The sequence below is a fragment of the Gigantopelta aegis genome, chromosome 7 (assembly GCF_016097555.1).
Source record: "Gigantopelta aegis isolate Gae_Host chromosome 7, Gae_host_genome, whole genome shotgun sequence".
NCBI classification, from domain to species: Eukaryota; Metazoa; Mollusca; class Gastropoda; order Neomphalida; family Peltospiridae; genus Gigantopelta; species Gigantopelta aegis.
In genome coordinates this window covers 11726482-11751067 of record NC_054705.1, presented here as the reverse complement: position 1 = coordinate 11751067, position 24586 = coordinate 11726482, and the positions used below count along the sequence as shown (strand labels likewise).

At 38.6% G+C, this 24586-nt stretch overlaps 1 protein-coding gene across 2 annotated transcripts; it reads right to left on the bottom strand.

The window, feature by feature from the left end:
* Positions 1-916: 916 nt before the first annotated feature.
* On the bottom strand, positions 917-22695 carry LOC121376883. 2 transcript variants are annotated; one of them, XM_041504670.1, is made up of 5 exons: positions 22626-22695; positions 9825-10717; positions 4809-6136; positions 3559-3776; positions 917-2930 (listed from the first exon to the last, which is right to left on the bottom strand). In XM_041504670.1, the coding sequence occupies exons 2-5, from the start codon at positions 10237-10239 to the stop codon at positions 2858-2860; spliced, it is 2034 nt and encodes a 677-aa protein (XP_041360604.1). In that variant the 5' UTR covers positions 10240-10717; positions 22626-22695; the 3' UTR covers positions 917-2857. The 2 variants fall into 2 exon arrangements, with proteins under 2 accessions (XP_041360604.1, XP_041360603.1); XM_041504669.1 differs by lacking the exon at positions 22626-22695 and adding an exon at positions 7400-8165 and having other exon boundaries at positions 9825-9957.
* Between the last annotated feature and the right edge of the window lie 1891 nt (positions 22696-24586).

The following is a 24586-nucleotide window of genomic DNA, read 5'->3' as shown; positions in this document are numbered from 1 at the left end:
ATACTCTTTTTTTTTATCCCTTTGGTAAAACGCTTGCACATTTATAACTGTTTCATAGTTTTAAATGAAGTGACAGACGTGACGACTGTGGTGGCAGTACTCATGATGGGTGTCACCAGTGGGGCAGGATATACTCACTTTTCGCGAACACCTGATATGATAACTGCTATGACAGTGATTCATAAGTGTCATCACGGCTGTTCTTATTCTAATGACCTCTGTTCAGTGCAAGTTTTAATTTAGTAAACTAGTCTGGGAGTGGCAGTCCTCTTTTTGGTAGCTGTCGTCCAATAGACGAGGCACAGATTCATGGAACCAACCACTATTTTACCAAATGTTTATTCGATTCGATATATGTATAGGTTAGAATGCATTAAGACGTTTCTTCAGAAATACGAAGTGGCGGGGCCCGTTCTTATTTCTGAAGAAACGTCTTAAGCCTTCTAACCGCTTTTGGACCCATTGGGCTGCTAATCGAAAAGAGTAGCCCATGAAGTGGCGACAGCGGGTTTCCTCCCTCTATATCTGTGTGGTCCTTAACCATATGTCCGACGCCATATCATGGGCGGATCCAAGGGGGGGGGACCAGGGGGACGCGTCCCCCCCCCCCAAAATTGTTCAAGTGCCCTCAAAATGTCCAAGTGCCCTTTTTGTTTGTAGATTTTTTTTTTTTAAGTAAACAATAATTATATTGTAGATAAATGAAATCAAGATTTTCGTGTACATGCGCAAGCTTGCAGATATGTGTCTGTGTTATTGAGTCTCAATGGGGCCCCATTGAGGTTCTAACGCGAGTGACGCCAATTTACTTCATTATTGCTAGTATATTATGACGTAGAACTGTAGGAATTCATATTAATTGTAAATATCAAAACTTGTAGTAAGGTGCCCTTTTGACGAGTCAATGTGCCCTTCTTTTTTGGTCCCCCCCCCCTAAAAATATTTCCTGGATCCGCCCATGCCATATAACCGTAATTAAAATGTGTTGAGTGCGTCGTTAAATAAAACATTTCCTTCCTTCCTTCTAACCGATTTAGACGGCATTTCATAGGTTCATTATTACTTGATATGGGCGGGGCAAGCGTCATTACGTGTTCGCGCCAATTGTTTTGACGTCATTCGCACAGCTCTTGGCGATGATGTCTGGCCAATTGTGTCGAAGTAATTTTGGTCACGTGACTTGTTATTATGACGGGTTATATATATATATATATATATATATATATATATATATATATATATATATATATATATATATATATACGATTCAATTAATTGTTATTCTGTCACCTACCATTCATGCTATAACTTAGTGTTAGTTAATTAGAGGCAAGGAATCAAACCAATTAGTGTGAAACTAAATTACATCAATCAAGTACACGATGGATTTTAATTGTAGCCCCAACTTAACAGCTAAGGACTAGAAACCATGGCAATTACGTATCGACAAATATAAATATTCGTTTTGTACACATGAAAGACAGACCCAAGAATAACAGCTCTGCTGTTCGTCCCCTTGATATTCTCAGTCGCAGTGTTAACTCTATCGGGAGACCTGTGTGTCCTGTATAGAGCTGAGACCTATATTATCTGTATTACCACGTTGTTAAAGATGTTTCATGTTGGAAAGGAAAATACAACCTTCAAGCCAACTTGTGACTTCTGTTATTCATTTAACATTCTGGTAAAACAACAAAAGAAAAAACCTACACTGTGTTAATATCAAAGGAGACAACGAAACATAAGAATAACACTTAAAAATAATCAGAAGTAATATTACATGTATTTGTAAGTCATCTGGACATCTTCATATTTGTATGGAACTTGCGATTAAAACATGAATGCAAAGTTAGAGAATTAAAAATACTCCTATAATATGTATAAAACAGACGTTACTAAGGTTGGGAATTGTGACTAAAGTTGAGATTTAAAACAAAACGATCGTTATCTGAGAATGGCTCTGATTATCGGTAAGTTAACAACTTATGTACAAGTAGTGAGCTCCGTGGTCTAGTGGATAAGCTACAGGACAATCAAGTTGACGACAGTGGTTCAAATCCCGTCAAAGCTGGCTCACACTTTCATTCATCTTTCTCATCTATCACCATCTGCCTGTCATTCTCATTATCTTAATATAAATACCTTTCCAATTTCTCCCATGATTTCAATCTGTTTCCACCGTGTTTGTCAGTTTCCACCGACTCCTGTCTTCTCTTGTCAATAGCATCGCCTACATGTCTCAACTTCCTCCACGGGTGCAGTCTCTGTGTATTTCCAATGCCATAAGTAACCACTGATCAGTCCCCGAAGTGGTCAGACTTAGCCCACAGCTAAAAGCTGATGGGAAATGACAGGTGTGGGGAACGAATAGCCACAAGAGACAAGCACAAGTTTAAAGATAGGAGTGCCAGATCGGGAAGAAATGAGATGGAAACGTATGTACAAGTATGCCTGGTGATAAATCTCAAAACGAGACTGTCGAGAGTGTGCTAACATTGTAAGATGTTTCTAACTAATATAAAAGTCTTAACTAAAATTACATACCTAATTACCCTATATTTGACACCCAGATCAATATGCTCTAGTGGTGTCGTTAACCAACAAAGTTTAACTTTAAATGGCAGCAAAACTCGGGACAGTGTCATGAAAACAGCTAACAGTTTTGTTGACTTGCTATTCCGTCACACCCTCGCTGGCCAGTTAGAAGAGTTCAGACTTGCTATTCCGTCACACCCTTGCTGGCCAGTTAGAAGAGTTCAGACTTGCTATTCCGTCACACCCTCGCTGGCCAGTTAGAAGAGTTCGGACTTGCTATTCCGCCACACCCTTGTTGGCCAGTTAGAAGAGTTCATACTTGCTATTCCGTCACACCCTTGCTGGCCAGTTCATCTCTAACTCGTGATAAATAAGTCGGGTCTGGGTATCCAAACCTAAAATAGAAAACCCAAAAACACATTAACTATTACTCATCCGTAAACATTTGGTGAAAACACACAAAAACCTCACATTAACTATTACTCATCCGTAAACATTTGGTAAAAACACACAAAAACCTCACATTAACTATTACTCATCATGAATTTTTTTTTGAAAACACATTAACTATTAATCATCAGTAAACATTTGGTGGACAAACATCATTAAATTGATCACATGTCGGTAGAACACACTGTAATTAGTATTTTATTTTATTGATGGGTCTGGCCTGTCTTTCCACATATGTTTAAGTAGAATTTAATTTCCTGTGTGGTGGCTATAAAATATTAGAATGACAAAAAACCCACACACCAACAACGGAGAATAATATAATAATTTCTAGCTTTAAAACAAAGTCAGTGTCGTAATAAACGGTATATGTTATTGTTACATAAGGTGAACTTTTGTTTTCTTTTGGTTTATTTCTTTATTTTATTTATTTTTTTTTTGGGGGGGGGGGGGGGGGGGGGGGGGGGGGGGGGGGGGGGGGGGGGGGGGGGGTTTTTTTTTCATAATGTAATAATACTAAAGAAAATGAAATCCAAATAATGACAAAAACCAAAAATGTATTCTCGTTGAAACCTGGTTGGTCCTCCATGCGTGTTTGTCTTGTGGTGAATATCATTCCACGTCACCATGTCTTCTCTTCCGGTCGTGGTCGAGCGACCAACTGTAAACGTCAGCTTCCGGTCGAAGGCTATTTTTAGCAAGCGGAGTATGGATCGCCCCTCCTCGGTGTCAGGAAGAAACCCTCTTCGTCTAGTTCCGTGATATGGCTTGCCTGGGTTCGGGTGCTGGTCCTATAAGAGAAACGGAAAGAAAAGGAAAATGCTTATTTGTGAAACCTCTCTCATTACGTTTTAATCTATGGCTATTTGGGACGAATCACATTAGAACTACAGTTATATGTCTTCGGACATATGGTTGAGGACCACAACACAGATACTGAGAGAGAAATCCCGTTGCTGCCACACCACAATGGCCACAATTTCTCCTATTATTATCAAGGGATGTTCTGTGTACAGCATCACACAGAGAGGATAGTATATACCACGGCCTCTGTTACACCAGTCGTGGTGCACTGGCTGTAACGATAAATAGCCCAATGGGCCCACCAACTGGGATCGATCCTAGACTGACCAGGCAAGGGCTTTACCACTGGGATACGTTCCACCCCACGGCTGTTGGTATCTAATGTTGGTATTTCAACACTTCGTCGAGGTTGATACATAGGTGAGTCTGCAGGGCGAGTGACCGGAGAGGTGGCTTTCATGGGTCTAAACCCATCCTGCTAAAGATGTTTTTCAATATATTTTCAGGGGGAGCATGAACTTCACTCGCCACAATCCAGAACCCCATTCTGTATTAATTCCTGGACACGCGCCTGAGACAAGTGAAAACCTGACACCATGGGGGCGGGACCTAGCTCAGTTGGTATCCAGAACCCCATTCTGTATTAATTCCTGGACACGCGCCTGAGACAAGTGAAAACCTGACACCATGGGGGCGGGACCTAGCTCAGTTGGTAGAGTGCTCACGCGAGGTGCTTGCGTCGATCCTATAACTCATTGTACGTCATCACAAAAGATATATTAAGCGTATATGAGAATTGTCAAAATATCTGCTAATGACTCAAACATCAGATGAGAAAAATAATACAAGTAAATTTAATTTTATATTTCAGGTTAATCCCTAATTTATAGTGCATTTTTCATTCTCCAAATTAAATATCGTGTTAATAATTGCAACAAAGCATTATTGTATCAAGACAAAATATTGGTTTAAGCCACATTATTTACATTATATACTTTGATACACTAAAACATAATTACTGTCTGAATTCCATCTTGAAAGTAGTAGTTAATGATGATGACCCCGTGACCTTCGTAACCAGGACAACTCATGCCAGGAATGACCTTGTTCCTCATTGTCCCAGAAGGCATGTCCCCGATGAGGATTCCATACACCATGTTGCAGGTGGGGCACACAGGCTTGAAGTTATTAAAACAGTTGTCGATACAGTCCGTGCAGAACGTGTGGCCGCATTTACTCAGACGTTTAGGGTTGGTGATCTCGTCCATGCAGATAGCACAGGTATCGGGTCCAGTTGTCTTGGAAACGGTAGACTGTTGGTCAGTTGTGTTTTCTGTTGAATGTGTGTCTCCTGACTGACTCTGTTTGCCTTCACTTGGCAGTGGAACCATCGAACTATGTCCCTTTGTCTTACTAGTCTGGTAGTCTTCATGATTACTTGGCACAGAATCAGAAGTCAGATATTCGTTTGACTCTTCTGATGAATCAGACGTATATTGTTTACTCGAGTCATTTGATGAATTAGAACCAGAAATCAGTTTTGTTGACTCTTCTGGTGAATCAGACGTCTGTTTAGTTGCACCTTCTGCTAAATCAAATGATTCGTTTAAAACGAAATGCACATCTGATTCTCTTGATTCTGTGTGAAAGTCTCTTGATGTACTGCCGTCTGACTGAGATGGCGTTATCATCTCTGTCTCTTCATCAAATGGTTTCTGCCAATCCGTTCTGGGCGCAGTCGTGTTACAGGCACCAGTACTGACAGTGTATATACTGGTATTTTCTTTAAAGTCTCTGTTAGATCTGTCGTGTGGCCTTGCCTCGGCTTTTGTTATATTGTACACTTGTCCATCTCTAATTTGATTATTTCTTCTTGGTGTATCAATTTGATGGCGGAATGGATTATTCCTTCTAGAAGCATCAAATTGTGTAGAGGCTTTCTGACCAGGTCGTTCCGTGTCCAATGATGTCTGCTTACCAGTACGTCTGCCAAAAGAACTGGAGTTATTTGGTGATCGATGACTATTCAAGTAATTTCTGGAATTCGTGCCGTGTGTCTTTCCTGAATGATTGACAGGATGCATGCCATATTCTTGAGCATTTCGATCGCATGTGTTCCATGGTAATGCATTTTCTACTGCATGGATAATACCTTTGAAAAGCTGTGTTGCACCTTTCTTCGCATCTGTAGCTTTAGAAAACTGTTCTTCCCATTGTTTTATAACTTCACTGTGAACTCCAGGAGTAGAACTAACTATCAATACATCAGTGAGCATTTGGTTTTGGAATTCAGACAATGCTTTTACCAGAACACCCACGGCAAGTGGCAAGGGAGCTCTACCCTGTCCTGCAGATAAAAAAAACAAAACAAAAACAGAACCAGTACGTCAATACAACAGAGATAAGAAAGTACAATAACTCAAATGGCAAATCGATATGACACCACGGTATGTGCTCTGCAAGATATGTAAAAAGACCACAAGATACAGAGGTGTCTGAAGATACCAGCAATTGGAGGACGACGAGGTGTGGGGGTGGGGTGGAATGCATACTCTTCAGGCGGTGTCCTTCTGATCCCGTTTCCCACACCTATAAAACATCCAAGTGATACAACTATTGAAAAATAAACAGGTGATGATGGATGATGTGTGCCATTTTGTGGTAGAATCATGGACTATCAAACACTGGAATCTGAAGATTGATTGCAGAAGAAGATGAAAGATAAAAAATGTCAGAAGGGGAAAAAGAACGAAAGAAAATAAGGTGTAGTGGAAATACAACAATAGCCTAGGTAGTAGGTACCCCTACCATGTCTTACCTGATCCATCCCAGCCGATTCCCTTACCACAAAAATCATAGGCTTCCCAAGATGTCAGCAAGTGGTTGAGGGATGCATACTTTTCAGAGTTAGAAAGAGGCGAAGTCCGTCTCATCTCCCCATGATGATGGACAACGTGTGTGCCATAAAGAGTCCATAAGTAACAAACGTTTGTCGTGGAAGAATCATGCAATGACAATTACGGGAACCTGATGACAGATTACAGATGTTGAAAGATAAAGATATGTTACAATGGAAGGATGGAAGGATGGAGCAGTAGAAACTACCATAATCAGTGGTCTCTCTAGTATTCAGGAAAGGGATGAAGGGAATCGGTAGAGCTGGTTCCACTTATAGGAAGGGATGGTACATAAGATTTGCAATGTACAAATACTTCGAAAATGTCTTCTAAACGACGATGAAACGGATTACTCGGATAGTTCAAGACGATGGCATGACTTGTGATTTTGGATGGCGGCCTAAATAAATGGATGGCTGATATTACTATCGCTGCTAATGGATGGATGAAATTTGTCTTAAGAGAGAGCAGGCACGCCATTGCTTATGGCATGTAGCAAGACCCCTGTTTAATATCCAAGTACCTACATGTACAGATTGTTACTTTGTCACCAACAGTGTATGAATCTGACTCACCTGATCCCAGAAAACGTACAGCAAGTTATTTCAGACATAGCCGGTTCCCTTACTTTCTAATCGTTCCACTCACGTTTACATAAGACAGTTTTACAAGAGCTAATTCCAGAAAACATTATTGCTTTTATACAGACTTACCAGATCCCAGTAGAGGTACTGCAAGTGACTTCAAGCACAGTCGGCTCGCTTCCTTTAAAATCTCCTTGTATAGCTTTAGCATGCTACGTTTCCATTGAAAATTAATTAGGGCGGCATCATAATGCATGACAACAGCAAAACATATTGTTTTGAATGGGAGTGAGATCCTGTAATGGTGTGGCTGAAAACAGTAAACGTCTCCCCACTCAAGGCGACCAGTTCCGCGTTCAGTAGCGATGAGATTGGCGAGAACACCGTGCTCAATCCGCGCTAGTTGACAAAGTGACGTCGTCACCATACTAGGTTTCTTCATATCGCAACCCTGGCCAGTCACAATTCCTTCTGCATCGGCTCTAGTGACGTCACCAGTGTAGCATGTGATATTCAGTCCATTGTTTGTTGTGTATTTTCGCATCTTGATATTGTCTGCCAACAGAACTGTAGTTATTTCCCGGTCGATATCTATTGAAATTATTTCTGGAATTTGTGTCTTGTGTCTTTCCTGCATGATCTTGAGCATTTCCATCGCATGAGTTCCCAGTTAATGCGTTTCCTATTGCATGGAAAACACTTTTGGCAAGTTGTTTTACATCTTTCTTCGTATTTGTAGCTTTAGAAAAATGTTCATCCCATTGTTTTATAACTTCACTATGAACTCCAGGAGTAGAACTAACTATCAATACATCAGTGAGCGTTTGGCTTTGGAATTCAGACAATGCTTTTACCAGAACACACACGGCAAGTGGCAAGGGAGCTCTACCCTGTCCTTCAGATAAAACAAAAACAGAACCAGTACGTCAATACAACAATAGTAAGAAATTACAATAATGGCAAAAACTCAAATGGTAAATCGACACGACACCGCAGAATGTACTGCGCAAGATATATAAAAATACCAGAAGGTACAGAGTTGTCTGAAGATACCAGCAATTCGAGGAGGACGATGTGTGGGGGTGGGGTGGAATGCATACTCTTCAGAGTTCGGAAGAGGCAGTGTCCTTCTGACCCCGCTTCCCACACCTATAAAACGTCCAAGTGATACAACTATGGAAAAAAACAGGTGATGGTGGATGATGTGTGCCATTTTGTTGTCATAGAATCATGGTCTATCAAACACTGGAATCTGAAGATTGATTGCAGAAGATGAAAGATAAGAGATGTCGGAAGGGAAAATAAGAAAGGAAAGAAAATGAAAGTTAAGTGGGAACTACCACAATAGTGTTGCTTTGTCACTAACTGTGTACAGAAAGTGATTTCAAGTGTTGCTGGTTCGCTTACCATAAAAATCATAGGTCTCACAAGATGCCAGCAACTGGTTGAGCGATGCATACATTTCAGAGTTGGGATGACCATCTCTCCATGATATTGGACAACGTGTGTGCCATAAGAGGCCATAAATGACAAACGTTCGTCGTGGAAGAATCATGGAATGACAATGACGGGAACCTGATGACGGATTACAGATGTTGAAAGATAAAGATATGTTAGAATGGAAGGATGCAAGGATGGAGCAGTAGAAAATACCATAATCAGTGGTCTCTCTAGTATTCAGGAAAGGGATGGAGGGAATCGGTAAAGATGGTTCCACTTATAAGAAGGGGTGGTACCTAAGATTTGCAAGGTACAAGTACTTCGAAAATGTCTTGTAAATGACGATGAACCTGATTACTCTGGTAGTTCAAGACGATGGCATGACTTGTGATTTTGGATGGCGATCTAAGTAAACCGATGGCTGATATTGCTATCGCTACTAATGGATGGCGGGCGTATTGGAAATTAGTCTTAGGTCTCACTACACAGATCACTTCCGGGTGAGAGTTTATTGATCACGGTCCACTATAGTTCCTAATTGTAACACAAGTTATGCTTTACATGTGCTATTTTTTAATATTGTGCATTGACCTTTTGGGACATGAGTGTATAGCGTAAGAGACAGCCGGAGTGAATCGGTTAATGAACCACCTGTTCGGACCAGTATTACAGCCAGATGCGGTCATGGAGATGGAAATGTTCTCAATTTTGGAGTGAAAACAAATGCTTATATAATGTATGTTCGCAATGGTGTGTGTTGTTAGTGCCAACGAGAACCCGTTCTATTGGCAATCTTCATTTGAAATTCGGCAATTTAACATGGGTTTCAATGGCAGATGACATCTGTGTAGTGAGACCTTAAGAGATGGCGGGCCTGCCACTGCTTATGACATGTAGCGAGACCCCTGTTTAATATCCAAGTACCTACATGTACAGATTGTTACTTTGTCACCAACAGAGTATGAATCTGACTCACCTGATCCCAGGAAACGTACAGCAAGTTATTTCAGACATAGCCGGTTTCCTTACTTTCTAATCGTTCCACTCACGTTTACATAAGACAGTTTTACAAGAGCTAATTCCAGGAAACATTATTGCTTTTATACAGACTTACCAGATCCCAGTAGAGGTACTGCAAGTGACTTCAAGCGCAGTCGGCTCGCTTCCTTTAAAATCTCCTTGTATAGCTTTAGCATGCTACGTTTCCATTGAAAATTAATTAGGGCGGCATCATAATGCATGACAACAGCAAAACATATTGTTTTGAATGGGAGTGAGATCCTGTAATGGTGTGGCTGAAAACAGTAAACGTCTCCCCACTCAAGGCGACCAGTTCCGCGTTCAGTAGCGATGAGATTGGCGAGAACACCGTGCTCAATCCGCGCTAGTTGACAAAGTGACGTCGTCACCATACTAGGTTTCTTCATATCGCAACCCTGGCCAGTCACAATTCCTTCTGCATCGGCTCTAGTGACGTCACCAGTGTAGCATGTGATATTCAGTCCATTGTTTGTTGTGTATTTTCGCATCTTGATATTGTCTCCAAAATGCGCTCTGCAATTAACGCTATAGTCCACACCTAGGATACGTTGATTCAAGTGATACGTTGATCACCGTCTGACACTATGATCTGGTAGTATTTGTATTGGTTGTAGATTATGGTCTAACTGTCGAGATCGTATGTCTTGTGATATTTGTATTGGTTGTAGATTATGGTCTAGCTGTCGGGATCGTATGTCTTGTGATATTTGTATTGGTTGTAGATTATGGTCTAGCTGTCGAGATCGTATGTCTTGTGATATTTGATTGGTTGTAGATTATGGTCTAGCTGTCGAGATCGTATGTCTTGTGATATTTGATTGGTTGTGGATTATGGTCTAGCTGTCGAGATCGTATGTCTTGTGATATTTTATTGGCTATTGGTGTTAGTGCTCAGTTTTTTATTCTACGGGACAACTGCAGAATCGCTCCTTCATCGACTTCTTTACGTCCTGGCTTTTGACATGACTGCAAATATTAAAACACAACCATTATAGTACGTGAAAAAAACAAAGGATGGCACAATTTTTAAAGAGTCATAAAATGTGAAAGAAAGATATACTTCTTCACCGACATATCAGCGCATTTTAAAATACAGCTATTTGGAGTCAAATTGCGAGAACAACTCACGTGACCCATTTTTCGTTCACGCATAAATTTAGGATATCATTTACTTGGTCACGAAGGGTTAACACAAAAACGAAATGGGTTACCTGAATTTTGTTTTAGTGTAATCCATAAATGGTTTACCCCGATTTTAAATTATCAGACTCCTGAGAAAAGAGCTAAGGGCCGTTTACCGCACTCGGACAGCTTCAGGGCAGCACATACCATGACCTTTAAAATATCAGTCGTGGAGCTCTGGTTGAGATGTGAAAAATCAACGAGTCCACCGAGGAAGATTGAACCTACAACCCATCACATCCTAATTTACTACTCTGCCTCCCGCCAGTGAAGAATCTCTAGCTCAGTAGCTAGAGCGCTCGTCTTCGGTTCTTGGATCGTGGGGTCGAAACCCCTCAGTGGACGCATTTTCCGATTGTTTTCTCTCCATTCGAACCAGTGCCCCATGACAGGTATACCAAAGGCTACCGTATGTGCTGTTCTGTCTGTAATAAAGTGCATACAAAAGATCCCTTTGTGCCAATAGGAAAATGTTGCAGGTTTCCTCTGGGACTATATGTCAGAATTATCAAATGTTTGACATCCAATGGCCGATGGTAAATTAATGAATGTGCATTAGTGGTGTAGATAAACAAAACAGACTTACTCTGCAAATTAAATACAAATTAACCAAACTTCCCAAAGGCACCCAGTTGTATCCGCTGGTTGTGGTTACACACCACCATTCATTACACCATGCAGTTCAATAGAATTTCCACGTCAGAGAACATTGTGAAAAATACAACACTGTCGAGTGGGTCATGTCACTACTAATTTTAGGGAGTGCTCTCAACTAACAAGTACCGTGTAAAAAATCAAACATTTTCAATTAATGGTCCCTATGGCCGACCACCGCCTCGGGTTGCTGTTATACAAGTGACACCATACCACTTGCACAGTTATCAGTTAGTACTACATATAACAATTACTTCAAACCAATAGGTTATTTAAATACTACAGAGGTCAACTTACGTGCAATCATCAAAGAACTAGTTCAAAAAGCATATGAGAATTTTGTAGTAGGCCTATTTGTTTTTATGAGGAACTATTTCCTAACCCGGACTATATTAAGCTGCTACAGGAAGTAACGACACGACAAATGGTGGTGTGTTGCCTTGTGTGACCCTACTTACTGACCACAATCAAGGAGATTGATTTTATTCACGACAAACCCAAAACCGCGCCTCGGTGGTGTAGTGTTTATGCTATCGGACTTGAGGCTGGTAGGTACTGGGTTCGTATCCCACCTGAGGCAATGGGGGATTTTTCATCCCAATACCGGGTCCAACCCAGAGTTAGTGCCCCGTTAGGCTCAGTGGGTAGGTTTAAGGCCACATACACCAAGTTTCACCCACTTCACGGGTGCGATTATGGGTGTTGTGTTTCCCGAGTGTATGACCCCACATGGGGGATGATTACCCGGCATGCACTGCAGGTTCCGTGTACCCCGGGCTCGGGTGATACTGAGATAATTCAACTGATAGCAAGCGCGGAGCACGGCCCTGTCAAGTAGTCCCATACCGAAATGGCTTCACCATTCATATCATCACCATCCATGTTTGTAATGTTAAAAAAAAAGTCTTTGTCTCTGTGTTAAATGTTTGCGACGTTTAAAAAGAAAAGAAGAAGAAACAACACACTGCGCAATTGAACATGTCTTTGGATACACTTACATGTAAATGCTTACAAATACTAAAAATATAACTGTACATAATACTACGTCTGATAAAACGTTTTAACCCAACTATTAAAGATATAAACTAATATCAAATGAATTTCGTGTTATGAATTCACTAACCCCGTCGAATCGATCCTTCTGTAATAGTGAAATACTTCCCAGTTTTGCTTTCGGTACGTTCTGTCTAGGCCTTGACCTATGACTTTTTTTTTAAATAGGGTTGGGGTCATGTAGTATTAAAGGGGCGGTCTCAAAAATATTTATTATTTTTTCTTGTAAAAATTAAACTTTGAATTAAATCCCCACAAAGAAACAAAAAATACTAGCAAATAATTCCATGTACTAATAACTGAAGTTCCGTTGCATTCTAGTAAGAATTCTCATTTATTTATTTCAGGATATGAACAACAAAAAAAAGAGAAGAAAAAAGGAGAAGATAACCCATGCGAAGACGATGAATTCGGCGAATACGTTGCCATTATATTATTGCTTCCGTTCATACGCAGATGAACATAAAAAACCCACACAAAAAACATAGCAGACGGCCCTTATTCTTGAATATGAAACATGCTTTTAAAAATGCAACTTAGATCATATTTTATATGGAACTCTTTTTGGTTCTAGAACAATAACGCTCAATGATATAATAAAATGGAACAAGTAACAATATAAACTTAAATGACGTAACCACAACAAGCACATATGCACGTACATACTAGTATACTCATACGTTTTGTCCTACTCTATAACGATAAAAATATGGTTTGTTTCCACATATCGTTCCTAAAGGCTTGCCGTAAGGTAGTACTAAACCAAATAAATTCCGGCCGGGTCAAAGTTCGAGGTGATAGAGAAGTTAACACCAAAAGTCCTGTGATTGGTTATACATGTGAGAGTGTTGTAAAAAAAAAAAAAAAAAGTTTCAGCTGGGCAAAAAATGTATGCAATTTTATTTCATCTAGTACCACTGTGTCAAGCAGCCTTATGCTTGAAACATGTATGGGGTACCTGTAAAAACAAAGTACTCAAATTTTGTGCGGAACTAGGGGTGTTGTAAACACATCTGGTAATAACGAAAATGAGCCATGAAAGGTATCATTTTCTTTAGTTAATACTTTGAGTAGTACTGATAATTATGGGTCATAGTTTGGTTGATATATTGCATGTAGTGCTTTTAAACACAAACGTTAACATGGTCGCCTATGGGATTTCATTTGGTATAGTACAACCGTTAGTCATGGGCGTACGGGCTCCCATTTTGTAGCGGGACAGGCTGAATTTTGGCCCGAATTAAACGAAATTGCCAGAATCTGGATAACAACATTTATTCGCATTACTGTTAAACGGCAGTATAAGGTGATAAAATCTTGCAAAAAAAAAAAAAAATAATAAAAAAAATAATAAAAATAATAATAATAAAAAAATAAAAAAAAATAATAATAATAAAAATTAAAATAAATAAGATATATTTTCCTCTTCTTTTTCCCCCTTCCACTTTTCCGTTAAGTAGTAGGGGTTAGCACGATTGGTATGTGCTATCCTGTCTGTAGGGGTTAGCGTAAAAACATTAGTGGCCTAGGTGAACCAAATATTCAAATACGTCTGTGAACGAAGGAAGAAAATGTTTCATTTAACCACGCACTCAACACATTTTATTTACAGTTATATGGCGTCAGGTATACGGTTAAGGATCACACAAATATTGAGAGAGGAAACCCGCTGTCGCTACTTCATGGACTACTCTTTTCAATTAGCAGCAAGGGATCTTTTATAGGCACCATCCCACAAACATGGTTGTACATACAACGGCCTTTGATATGCCAGTCGTAGTGCACTGGCTGGAACGAGAAATAGCCCAATTGGCCCACCGACGGGGATCGATCCCAGACCGACCGCGCATCGAGCGAGCGCTTTATCACTGGGCTACGTCCCGCCCCATGTCTGAACGAATCACCACACATTTTTACATGAATTACAACTGATATTGTGGGTGGAATCCTGGAAATAAATTTTTACATGAATTACAACTGATATTGTGGGTGGAATCCTGGAAATACATTTTTACATGAATTACAACTGATATTGTGGGTGGAATCCTGGAAATACATTTTTACATGAATTACAACTGATATTGTGGGTGGAATGATGGAAATACATTTTTACATGAATTACAGCTAATATTGTGGGTGGAATCCTGGAAATACATTTTTACATGAATTACAACTGACATTGTGGGTGGAATGATGGAAATACATTTTTACATGAATTACAGCTAATATTGTGGGTGGAATCCTGGAAATACATTTTTACATGAATTACAACTAATATTGTGGGTGGAATGATGGAAATATATGGTGAAACGGTTTCAGGCCAGCTCATTTTGCCCGATTATCTCCATCATTTTAGTCCGAATTTGAGGATTTGCTCCAGCACTAGGAAGGAGTCAGTTGACAACCCCTCCCCCCCCCCCACACACCCCTCCCGTTTTGTACTCCTATTAGTTCATCAAGATAAACGTTTCAGCATGTTATTTATTATTGTGACATTTGATTACGGGCCTTAATATAGAAACGTTTAAACATCAAAGAAACCCGGATCGTAGTCGTTTATCTTGATGCACGAAAAGGGGAGGGACGTAGTCCAATGGGAAAGCGGTCGCTTGATGCACGAAAAGGGGCGGGACGTAGTCCAGTGGGAAAGCGGTCGCTTGATGCACGAAAAGGGGAGGGACGTAGTCCAGTGGGAAAGCGTTCGCTTGATCCACGAAAAGGGGAGGGACGTAGTCCAGTGGGAAAGCGTTCGCTTGATCCACGAAAAGGGGAGGGACGTAGTCCAGTGGGAAAGCGTTCGCTTGATCTACGAAAAGGGGCGGGACGTATCCCAGTGGGAAAGCGGTCGCTTGATCCACGGAAAGGGGCGGGACGTAGCCCAGTGGGAAAGCGGTCGCTTGATGCACGGAAAGGGGCGGGACGTAGTCCAGTGGTAAAGCGTTCGCTTGATGCACGAAAAGGGGCGGGACGTAGTCCAGTGGTAAAGAGGTCGCTTGATGCACGAAAAGGGGCGGGACGTAGTCCAGTGGTAAAGCGGTCGCTTGATGCACGAAAAGGGGCGGGACGTAGTCCAGTGGTAAAGCGGTCGCTTGATGCACGAAAAGGGGCGGGGCGTAGTCCAGTGGTAAAGCGGTCGCTTGTTGCACGAAAAGGGGCGGGACGTAGTCCAGTGGTAAAGCGGTCGCTTGTTGCACGAAAAGGGGCGGGACGTAGTCTAGTGGGAAAGCGTTCGCCTGATGCACGAAAATGGGCGGGACGTAGCCCTGTGAGAAAGCGTTCGCCTGATGCACTGTAGGTCTATGAACGATCCCAGTCGGAGGGCCCATCGGGCTATTTCTTGTTTCAGCCAGTGCTCCACGACTGGTATATCAAAGGCCGTGGTATGTGCTATCCTGTCTGTGGGATGGTGCATATATAAAAGATCCCTTGCTACTAATGGAAAAATGTAGCGTGTTTCCTCTCTAAGACTATATGTAAAAATTACCAAATGTTTGACATCCAATAGCCGATGATTAATAAATCATTGTGTTCTAGTGGTGCCGTTAAAACAAAACACACTTTTTAACTTGATGAACGAAGTGCCATAAATGTATATCCTCGAGTAACCGTGAACCAGCCTATCAACGGGAAATGGTTTCTGCACACGCGCACTAATGTACGATCGATTTGATGATATAATGTTTTACCTTGTTCACTTTATTGTCAAAATCAACCAACAAATGTTAATATCCATGCCATTTTGTGCTGTGAAGAGATTGGATGCATGTCGTAGTTAATGGTTACATTCATCACCTACTCCCGTGAATCGGGCTATTGTTTTTTCAAAGAGTGACGCGTGTCACGTGATGTCACCAAAACTCTTTTGCAATGCATCTGCGAAGCAGACGAGACTGACAACGACAGCGATGTGAAATAGAGAATAATACATGAATGGCCGTTAGATACCATTTATCTCACAAGCTGTTTTAAAATATATCTAACGATCGAAAGCGAGTTTGATACGTTTTTAAACAACGAGTTGTGAGATAAATGGTATCTATCGGACACGAATGTACGTATTATTCTATTTCTTATATATCCTCAAAAAACAGGTTTTAAGCAAATTTTAACATCTTTTTCGACTAAAAGTTATTTACAGCCGTTGCACTTGTAACAAACTTACGCGTCACAGACCCATGATTGCCAGGTTAACCATACGTCAAAGTGTAATATATTTGAACCGTGTTGTTTTTCATTGGCTGCATGACACTGGTGACCTGGTCATCACCTAGAAGCAGCCTGTCATTTGTCTTGAAATTGTTAACATACGTACGTGTGTTAACAACCATGTGTTATCAAAAATAATGCATGGTGTTCTCACCAACGGGTGTGTTTTGTTTTTTTACGTTTGTTTACTGTTACACGCCATTTAATATAGTGCGCACAGTGCAAAATGGCGGTCGTGTATACATTTCCTTATGTATACAACTATTTTAAATGTCTACTTGTCTTTTCCTCATTTGTGCACTTTGTTTTGGGGAAGGTTTTCTTAATTCAATAAAGGTATTTTGAAGTCAGGGTTCAGTTGCATGTAGTTCATCAAGATAAACGTCTCCGCCACGATATTTATTATTGTGATGTTTATTGCTGTGCCGTAACGTTTATCCATTGGATCGAATTTTCCATTTGCAATCACGATGTAATAAAATCAGACATATGTGCTTTATTTAAGAGCCTCAACACATACAACATATTTTAATAAATTTTAGACTAAAATATTAATTACAATACCTTTGGTAACCTTTCCAGGATTAGATGTTTGAAGATGACACATTTTCACATTTAAAAGTTATTTTTATCCTGGCACATCGAAAATGCGGAATGAAAATATGGCGGAACGACAATTATTCGTATCAAACATTTTACGTACAGCCAATAAAAAGAAATATTTCGGAACTGAATGGAACTGATTATTCATTTTGTTATTTTTGTTTCTATATATGTGCTTTGTGTGCGTTGCATTATATGCATTATTAATATTTATGCCATTAAAGGTTTTGTTTTGGGGGTTTTTGGGGGGGAGGGGGTATTATTCTTTTTTATTATTATTAAAAAAAATTATTATTGTCAGTACAGGTCATTACTTGTTTTAAGGCTTTCATTTATTTACTTTTTAAAAACTTATTATTTCCTTTAGAATCTGTTTTAATATTATTATTACAGGCCATTGGTTACACGTGTTTCAAAGGTTTTTCTCTCTCTCTTTTTTTTTTTTTTTTTTTTTTTTTTTTTTTTTTTAATTCTTATTGCAGGTCATTAGTTAATTTAAGGGTTTTATTTATTTATTTATTTATTATTTATTTATTTATTATTAATTTTTGCTCTTTTTTGTTTTAATTTGTTTTTTTGTTTTTTTTTGTTATAATTACTGGTTATTAGAACTTATTTTAAGGTTTTCATTCAATTTTAAAAAATTATTATTATAAATATTTTTTAATTAACCTGCACAACCCCCAACCCCACAACCTAAAAAATCTTTGATTATAATAGTTTCATTAATCTTTCATATTTCGATTAATCTTTTATAGCAAGTTCTCGGAAAAGGTGTGTGTGTGTGTGTGTGTGTGTGTGTGTGTGTGTGTGTGTGTGTGTGTGTGTGTGTGCGCGCGCGCACGCGCGTGTGTGTATGTGTACATTTATAAATGAAAAAAGCACGTTTTTATTTAGTTAATAATTAAATTTATTTATTTATTATTATTATTATTATTATTAAATCAATAATTTATTTATTGTTATTTATTTATTATAATTACTAATATTATTCAGTAATTTATTATTATATTATTATTTATGAATTAAGTATTAATTAATTTTATGATATTATTTAGTTTTTATTATTATTAATTTATTATTTATTAATTGATTTTTAAAAAATATTAATTAATTAGTTTATTTATTATTATTTATTTTATATTATTATTATTGTTATTAAACGTGATATTCCATTAAATGTCGTATATTGTGGAAGAAACTCGTGAACCTGAGACGAATAATTGTAAAAGTAATCCTATTCTGCCAACAGTTTTCAATCACATTTTTAATGTGCTTATAATGGCTGGCTGGAATATTCGAGATTCTGTTCGTAACTGAAAATTGGATTAATGCAGGATTACTAAGTTGCACGTTTTCGATACCTATGTTTCTAGTGTTTTAAATTATGGATGCGAAATATGGGGTTTTTCATCCTGCTCATGATATTGAACATGTACATATGGATTTTTGTAAACGAATTGTGAATGTTAAGAAATGCACCACAAATGTAGTTGCTTTGACAGAACTTGGAAGAGTTCCTTTAAGTATTATGCAAAAAATTAGAATAGTTAAATATTGGTTGAAATTACTACAAACCAGAAATTGTATCTTAAAATCGTTATATGAAGATATGTTAGAACACATGAATCCCTCTAATTGGCTATACCAGGTAAGATATTTACTACTATCAATAGGTTTCGGAGATGTTTGGTGTAGTCAGCATGTAGATAGTGCTAACTCATTTTTAAAATGTTTAGAAATACGTCTAACGGACCAGTTTATTCAAGAGAAAGATGCTACAATAGACAAATCTCCAAAATGTACATTATATAAACTGCTGATAGACACTTTTTGTTTGCAATATTATCTTAGAATATCAATTCCTGAATGTTATGCCACGCTTATTATAAAATTTCGTATATCTTCCCATCAATTGCTCATTGAACAAGGAAGATATTATGGTATAGAAAGATCTGAAAGAAAATGTAAATTGTGCAATAAGGACGATATAGAAGACGAATATCATTTTATTCTGATATGTCCATTGTATACAGGTTTACGAATTACTTACATAAAAAAATATTATTGGTTCAAACCATCTATGTTTAAAATTGTACAATTATTATCAGTTCAAAACAGAAAAGAACTATGTAATCTCGGTAAATTTCTCAAACATGCAACCTTTTTACGTTCTAAGCATATATAACTGTCCATCCTTCAATTACACAATCACCCATTGTATATATTATCTGTTTGTATCATTGTTTATTGAATGTATATATATATGCCTATGAGCCGTAAGGCTTAAAGCTAATAAACTATACTATACTATACTATACTATTTGGACAAACTGTTTATTTATGCGTAAAACGTAACTCGGGAAGTTTTCTTTATACAGTAAGTGTTTATATTTATTGGTACATCTCATATTTTGCCACGAAATAATTAATTCCATGATTGTATCGATTCCGCCTGAAATCTGGGCGGAAAACGCACGCTTGTTTTTGCTGTTAAACTTGTAAACATCGGAGGTCCAATAAATGTCAAAATGTTAAAAAAACGGACCGTAGATGTTTACCTTGGTGAACTGCATTGCATGCAGATTTCTTAAAAACAAGTCAAACGTAAACAGACCGGTTTATGGGGTAGCCCGGTTCACGGTTTTTCACGAAAAATTATATTGCAGAAAAAAATACATCGGCAAGACATAGGCTATATTATATATAGAGGTGGAGCCGATCAACAATTGTGAGGAGGGGGATGATATCCACCCCTACCCGCCCCTTTTTTATATATATATATATATATATATATGATGGACATGTCAGGACACGTGTATTACGTATTATTCTATTTTTAAAGGAAACATGTCACGTGACCTATATTTGGCACCAACCATGTACAATTAATTATAAATTGAATCACCTAAAAAAAAAAAAAAAAAAAAAATCAATTACTTAAAATATCTCCATAAAAAAACACCCAGATACGAGCTCTTAGCGGAAATTGCCGATCTTTAATGAGCAGGGCAATAACGAGGTCCGTGACGTCAGAGACGCGTCGCTTGATCTGAAGCCTTACACTTAAAAGCATTAGTCCGTACCACTCATAAAGAATCCAAGACTTGCACAGCTTACCAAAACAATGAGTGTTCGTTCGCAAAACGTTTTGCCGTATCAATTTGAGCTGTTAGTAAATGAAGAAAAACACACATTTACTTACAACAGTGATACTGAAACAAAAACGGATAGCGAGTCGGAGGGTGGAGAAACCGATGGTGCCAGACCAGTCGACCAATTTACAGCCCGGAACCCGAAAGTAACCCGGAGACAAAACCAAAACTCGGATGCTAATGCCGAGGTGTATACTGTTCATATTTAGCATAAAGATACACCTCGATATGATGTATTTAAATATGTAAAAAAAATATAAATGTAGGACAAACATTGTTTTTGTTTTTAGAAAATATCGCATTTTTCATGTTCGGGCTGTACATAATGAAATCTGTATGCACAGTGTAAACAAACGCTCTAATTTACAAGGCGCTTCACTTTCATTAAACTGACTTGTAAAACAACATAAATGACTTGAGAGTATAATCAACTTTTTAACTAAATATATTTCAATTTGCATCAATAGAACGAAATGAGGTTATAGTATTTTTCTCTCTTAAAAAAAAGCAGCATATTATTAAGCCTATTGGTAGGGTGCGTTAGAGTAAAAACGACCACTCACGATACCCATGTGATAATTTTCTTTTCTTTGGTACTACGTAATTGGTCAGTTTTGTAATTTTAGATGGGAAAGTCTACTTAATCAATGGTTTTACAGCATTATTTACAGTAATGAAGCAGGACGGCTGATAATGTCCATTAACAGTGTACTATAGTCGCGACAGGTTACGCCACAATACCCTGTGATCTTAAAAAACTGGCAAGTATTTTGTACGCATGTCTAGACAGTGGTAATCACTTACCTGGTCGATACCCTGCAACATACACCTGCCAATCAGGAATCACATGTGCAGGCCACGGAAAGAAAGGACCAATTAACTAAAACAACACTCCGATTCTCAAGTCAGCCCGTGGATGAAACATAATAGTTATTTCGACACCGACAGTAGTGGTTTATTTTGTATTGAACTTCGTGTTACTTTGGGGCTTCGGGCGATGAGGAACGTTTTTGTGACGTACTCCGCCCGAAGATTAAAATCATTATTTAAAATTATTTTTGTTTTTCTTTAAACATATTTAAATACATCGTATTGAGATGTATCCTCATGCCAAATCCTATGTTTGTATATGCCATATTTAATTAATTATTGACGTTTCCTTCTTCGGACGGTGAATACAGATTTTATTATGTAGGCCTAACATGAAAAATCTCTTCTTTAAAAAAAATAAAATAATCTACATTTTTGTTTTAACATATATAAATACATCATGCTGAGGTGTATCTTTGTGCCAAATATGTACAATGTACACCTCGGCATTCGCTACCGAGTACTGTTTTTGTCTCTGGGTAACGTTCGGGCTCCGGTCTGTAAATACTAAAAATAGGCTGACACCAAAGTACTATGCGGTGTTGGTGTCCAATCTTTTGTTTTGCGATAAAATACACGCGTCTTTCTTCGGATACAATCCTTTGGAAAACCGTAAAAAGACAATCCCGATCGTTTAAACTGTTTATTTTCACACCCAAAGGCCGCGCAGTACGGCACTGTTGGACTGAAAAGATAGTAAAGTCCTTACTCCATATATAAACAGTTAACAACAATGGAAGAGTACAGCGGCTCTGACGTCACTTCCCTTTTTTTCCGAACGCTCACGAATAAATATGCATAAATCGTACTTTGATATTGATTGGCGTAATTTCTTCATTTTAAGTTAACTACGCGTATTTTATTGTTATAAACTTATTTGTATCTTATTTTTACATCATTTTGCTTTTAAAATGAGCTATAATATGGTCTCGTGACATGTTTCCTTTAAGCCTGATCGCTGTTATCACAGTGACAGTACGTGGTTATGTCCCTTCGATCGCTGTAATCGTTTACATACAAAAAGCTGTTAGAAACTTAGAACTATTATTTATATTGATAAACATAACCCCTGTTGTCTGATGTTTCTATATAACACAACTAGTATTGACGTAAACTATAAAAACCAAGTTAATATCGTCTGACAAACTTACACGTCCTACCCGATGTGTCTTTTGTCGGAAATACTTCCTAGTTTTGGTTTCGAAATCGATTTCTAGCAGCCCGCGGTTTAATACGCCTCATTCCGAATGAGGCCATCCCATACCATAATGTCATACTAGTAGGGGCTGCCCTAGCTTGAGTCATGTCCAGCACTCCCCTTATTGTCCGGTTCCTCAACCCTAACCCCCTCTCCCAATGGCGTAGCCAGGATTTTATATTTGGGAGTGTACAGAGGCGCGAGTGTATCGGGTTTTTTTTCCGGCTGGAGCCCTCCCCATATAAGTTTATGCAAATTGAAAAAAAAAGAAATGTTTTATTTAACGACGCACTCAACACATTTTATTTACGGTTATATGGCGTCAGACATATGGTTAAGGACTACACAGATTTTGAGAGGAAACCCGCTGTCGCCACTACATGAGCTACTCTTTCCGATTAGCAGCAAGGGATCTTTTATTTGCGCTTCCCACAGGCAGGATAGCACAAACCATGGCCTTTGTTGAACCAGTTAGGGATCACTGGTCGGTGCAAGTGGTTTACACCTACTCATTGAGCCTTGCGGAGCACTCACTCAGGGTTTGGAGTCGGTATCTGGATTACAAATCCCATGCCTCGACTGGGATCCGAACCCAGTACCTACCAGCATGTAGACCGATGGCCTAACCACGATGCCACCGAGGCCGGTTTATACAAGTTGTCTCTTTAAAAAAAAAAAATATATATATATATATATATATATATATATATATGGGCAGACACAAAATTATAGAATATAGAATAGAGTCTTCAAAAAGGGTATAAGTCGTGGTACTGGGCGACAGAAAATGATAGCATACAGAATACAGTCTTCAAAAAGGGTATAAGTCGTGGTATTAGGCAACAGAAAATTATAGAATATAGAATACAGTCTTCAAAAAGGGTATAAGTCGTGGTATTAGGCAACAGAAAATTATAGAATATAGAATAGAGTCTTCAAAAAGGGTATAAGTCGTGGTATTGGGCGACAGAAAATGATAGCATACAGAATACAATCTTCAAAAAGGGTATAAGTCGTGGTATTAGGCAACAGAAAATTATAGAATATAGAATACAGTCTTCAAAAAGGGTATACGTCGTGGTATTAGGCAACAGAAAATTATAGAATATAGAATAGTCTTCAAAAAGGGTATAAGTCGTGGTATTGGGCGACAGAAAATGATAGCATACAGAATACAGTTCAAAAAGGGTATAAGTCGTGGTATTAGGCAACAGAAAATTATAGAATATAGAATACAGTCTTCAAAAAGGGTATACGTCGTGGTATTAGGCAACAGAAAATTATAGAATATAGAATAGAGTCTTCAAAAAGGGTATAAGTCGTGGTATTGGGCGACAGAAAATTATAGAATACAGAATACAGTCACTGAGTCTTCAAACAAATTGTAAAATATAAAACATGGTCAGACCACGGAAACAGCAGACAGAAAAAGGTCAAGTTTGTTTTGTTTAACGACACCACTAGAGCATATTGGTTGTCAAACATTGGTAATTTTGACGTATAGTCTTAGACAAAAAAAACAAAAAAAACCGCTATATTTTTCAATTAGTAGCAATGGATATTTTATTATGCACCATCCCATAGACAGGATAGCACATGCTGGAACAAATTGCCCAATCGGCTCATTGACGAGGATCGATCCCAGACCGACCTCACATTAGGTGAATCCTTTACCACTAGGCTACGCCGCGCCCCCATGCGCACAGAGTTGTGGTAAACATAGGACACTCGAGTTGTGGTAAACATAGGGCACTCGAGTTGTGGTAAACATAGGACACTTGAGTTGTGGTAAACATAGGGCACTCGAGATGTGGTAAACATAGGGCACTCGAGATGTGGTAAACATAGTGCACTCGAGTTGTGGTAAATATAGGACACACGAGCAGTGGTAATCATAGGACACTTGAGCTGTGG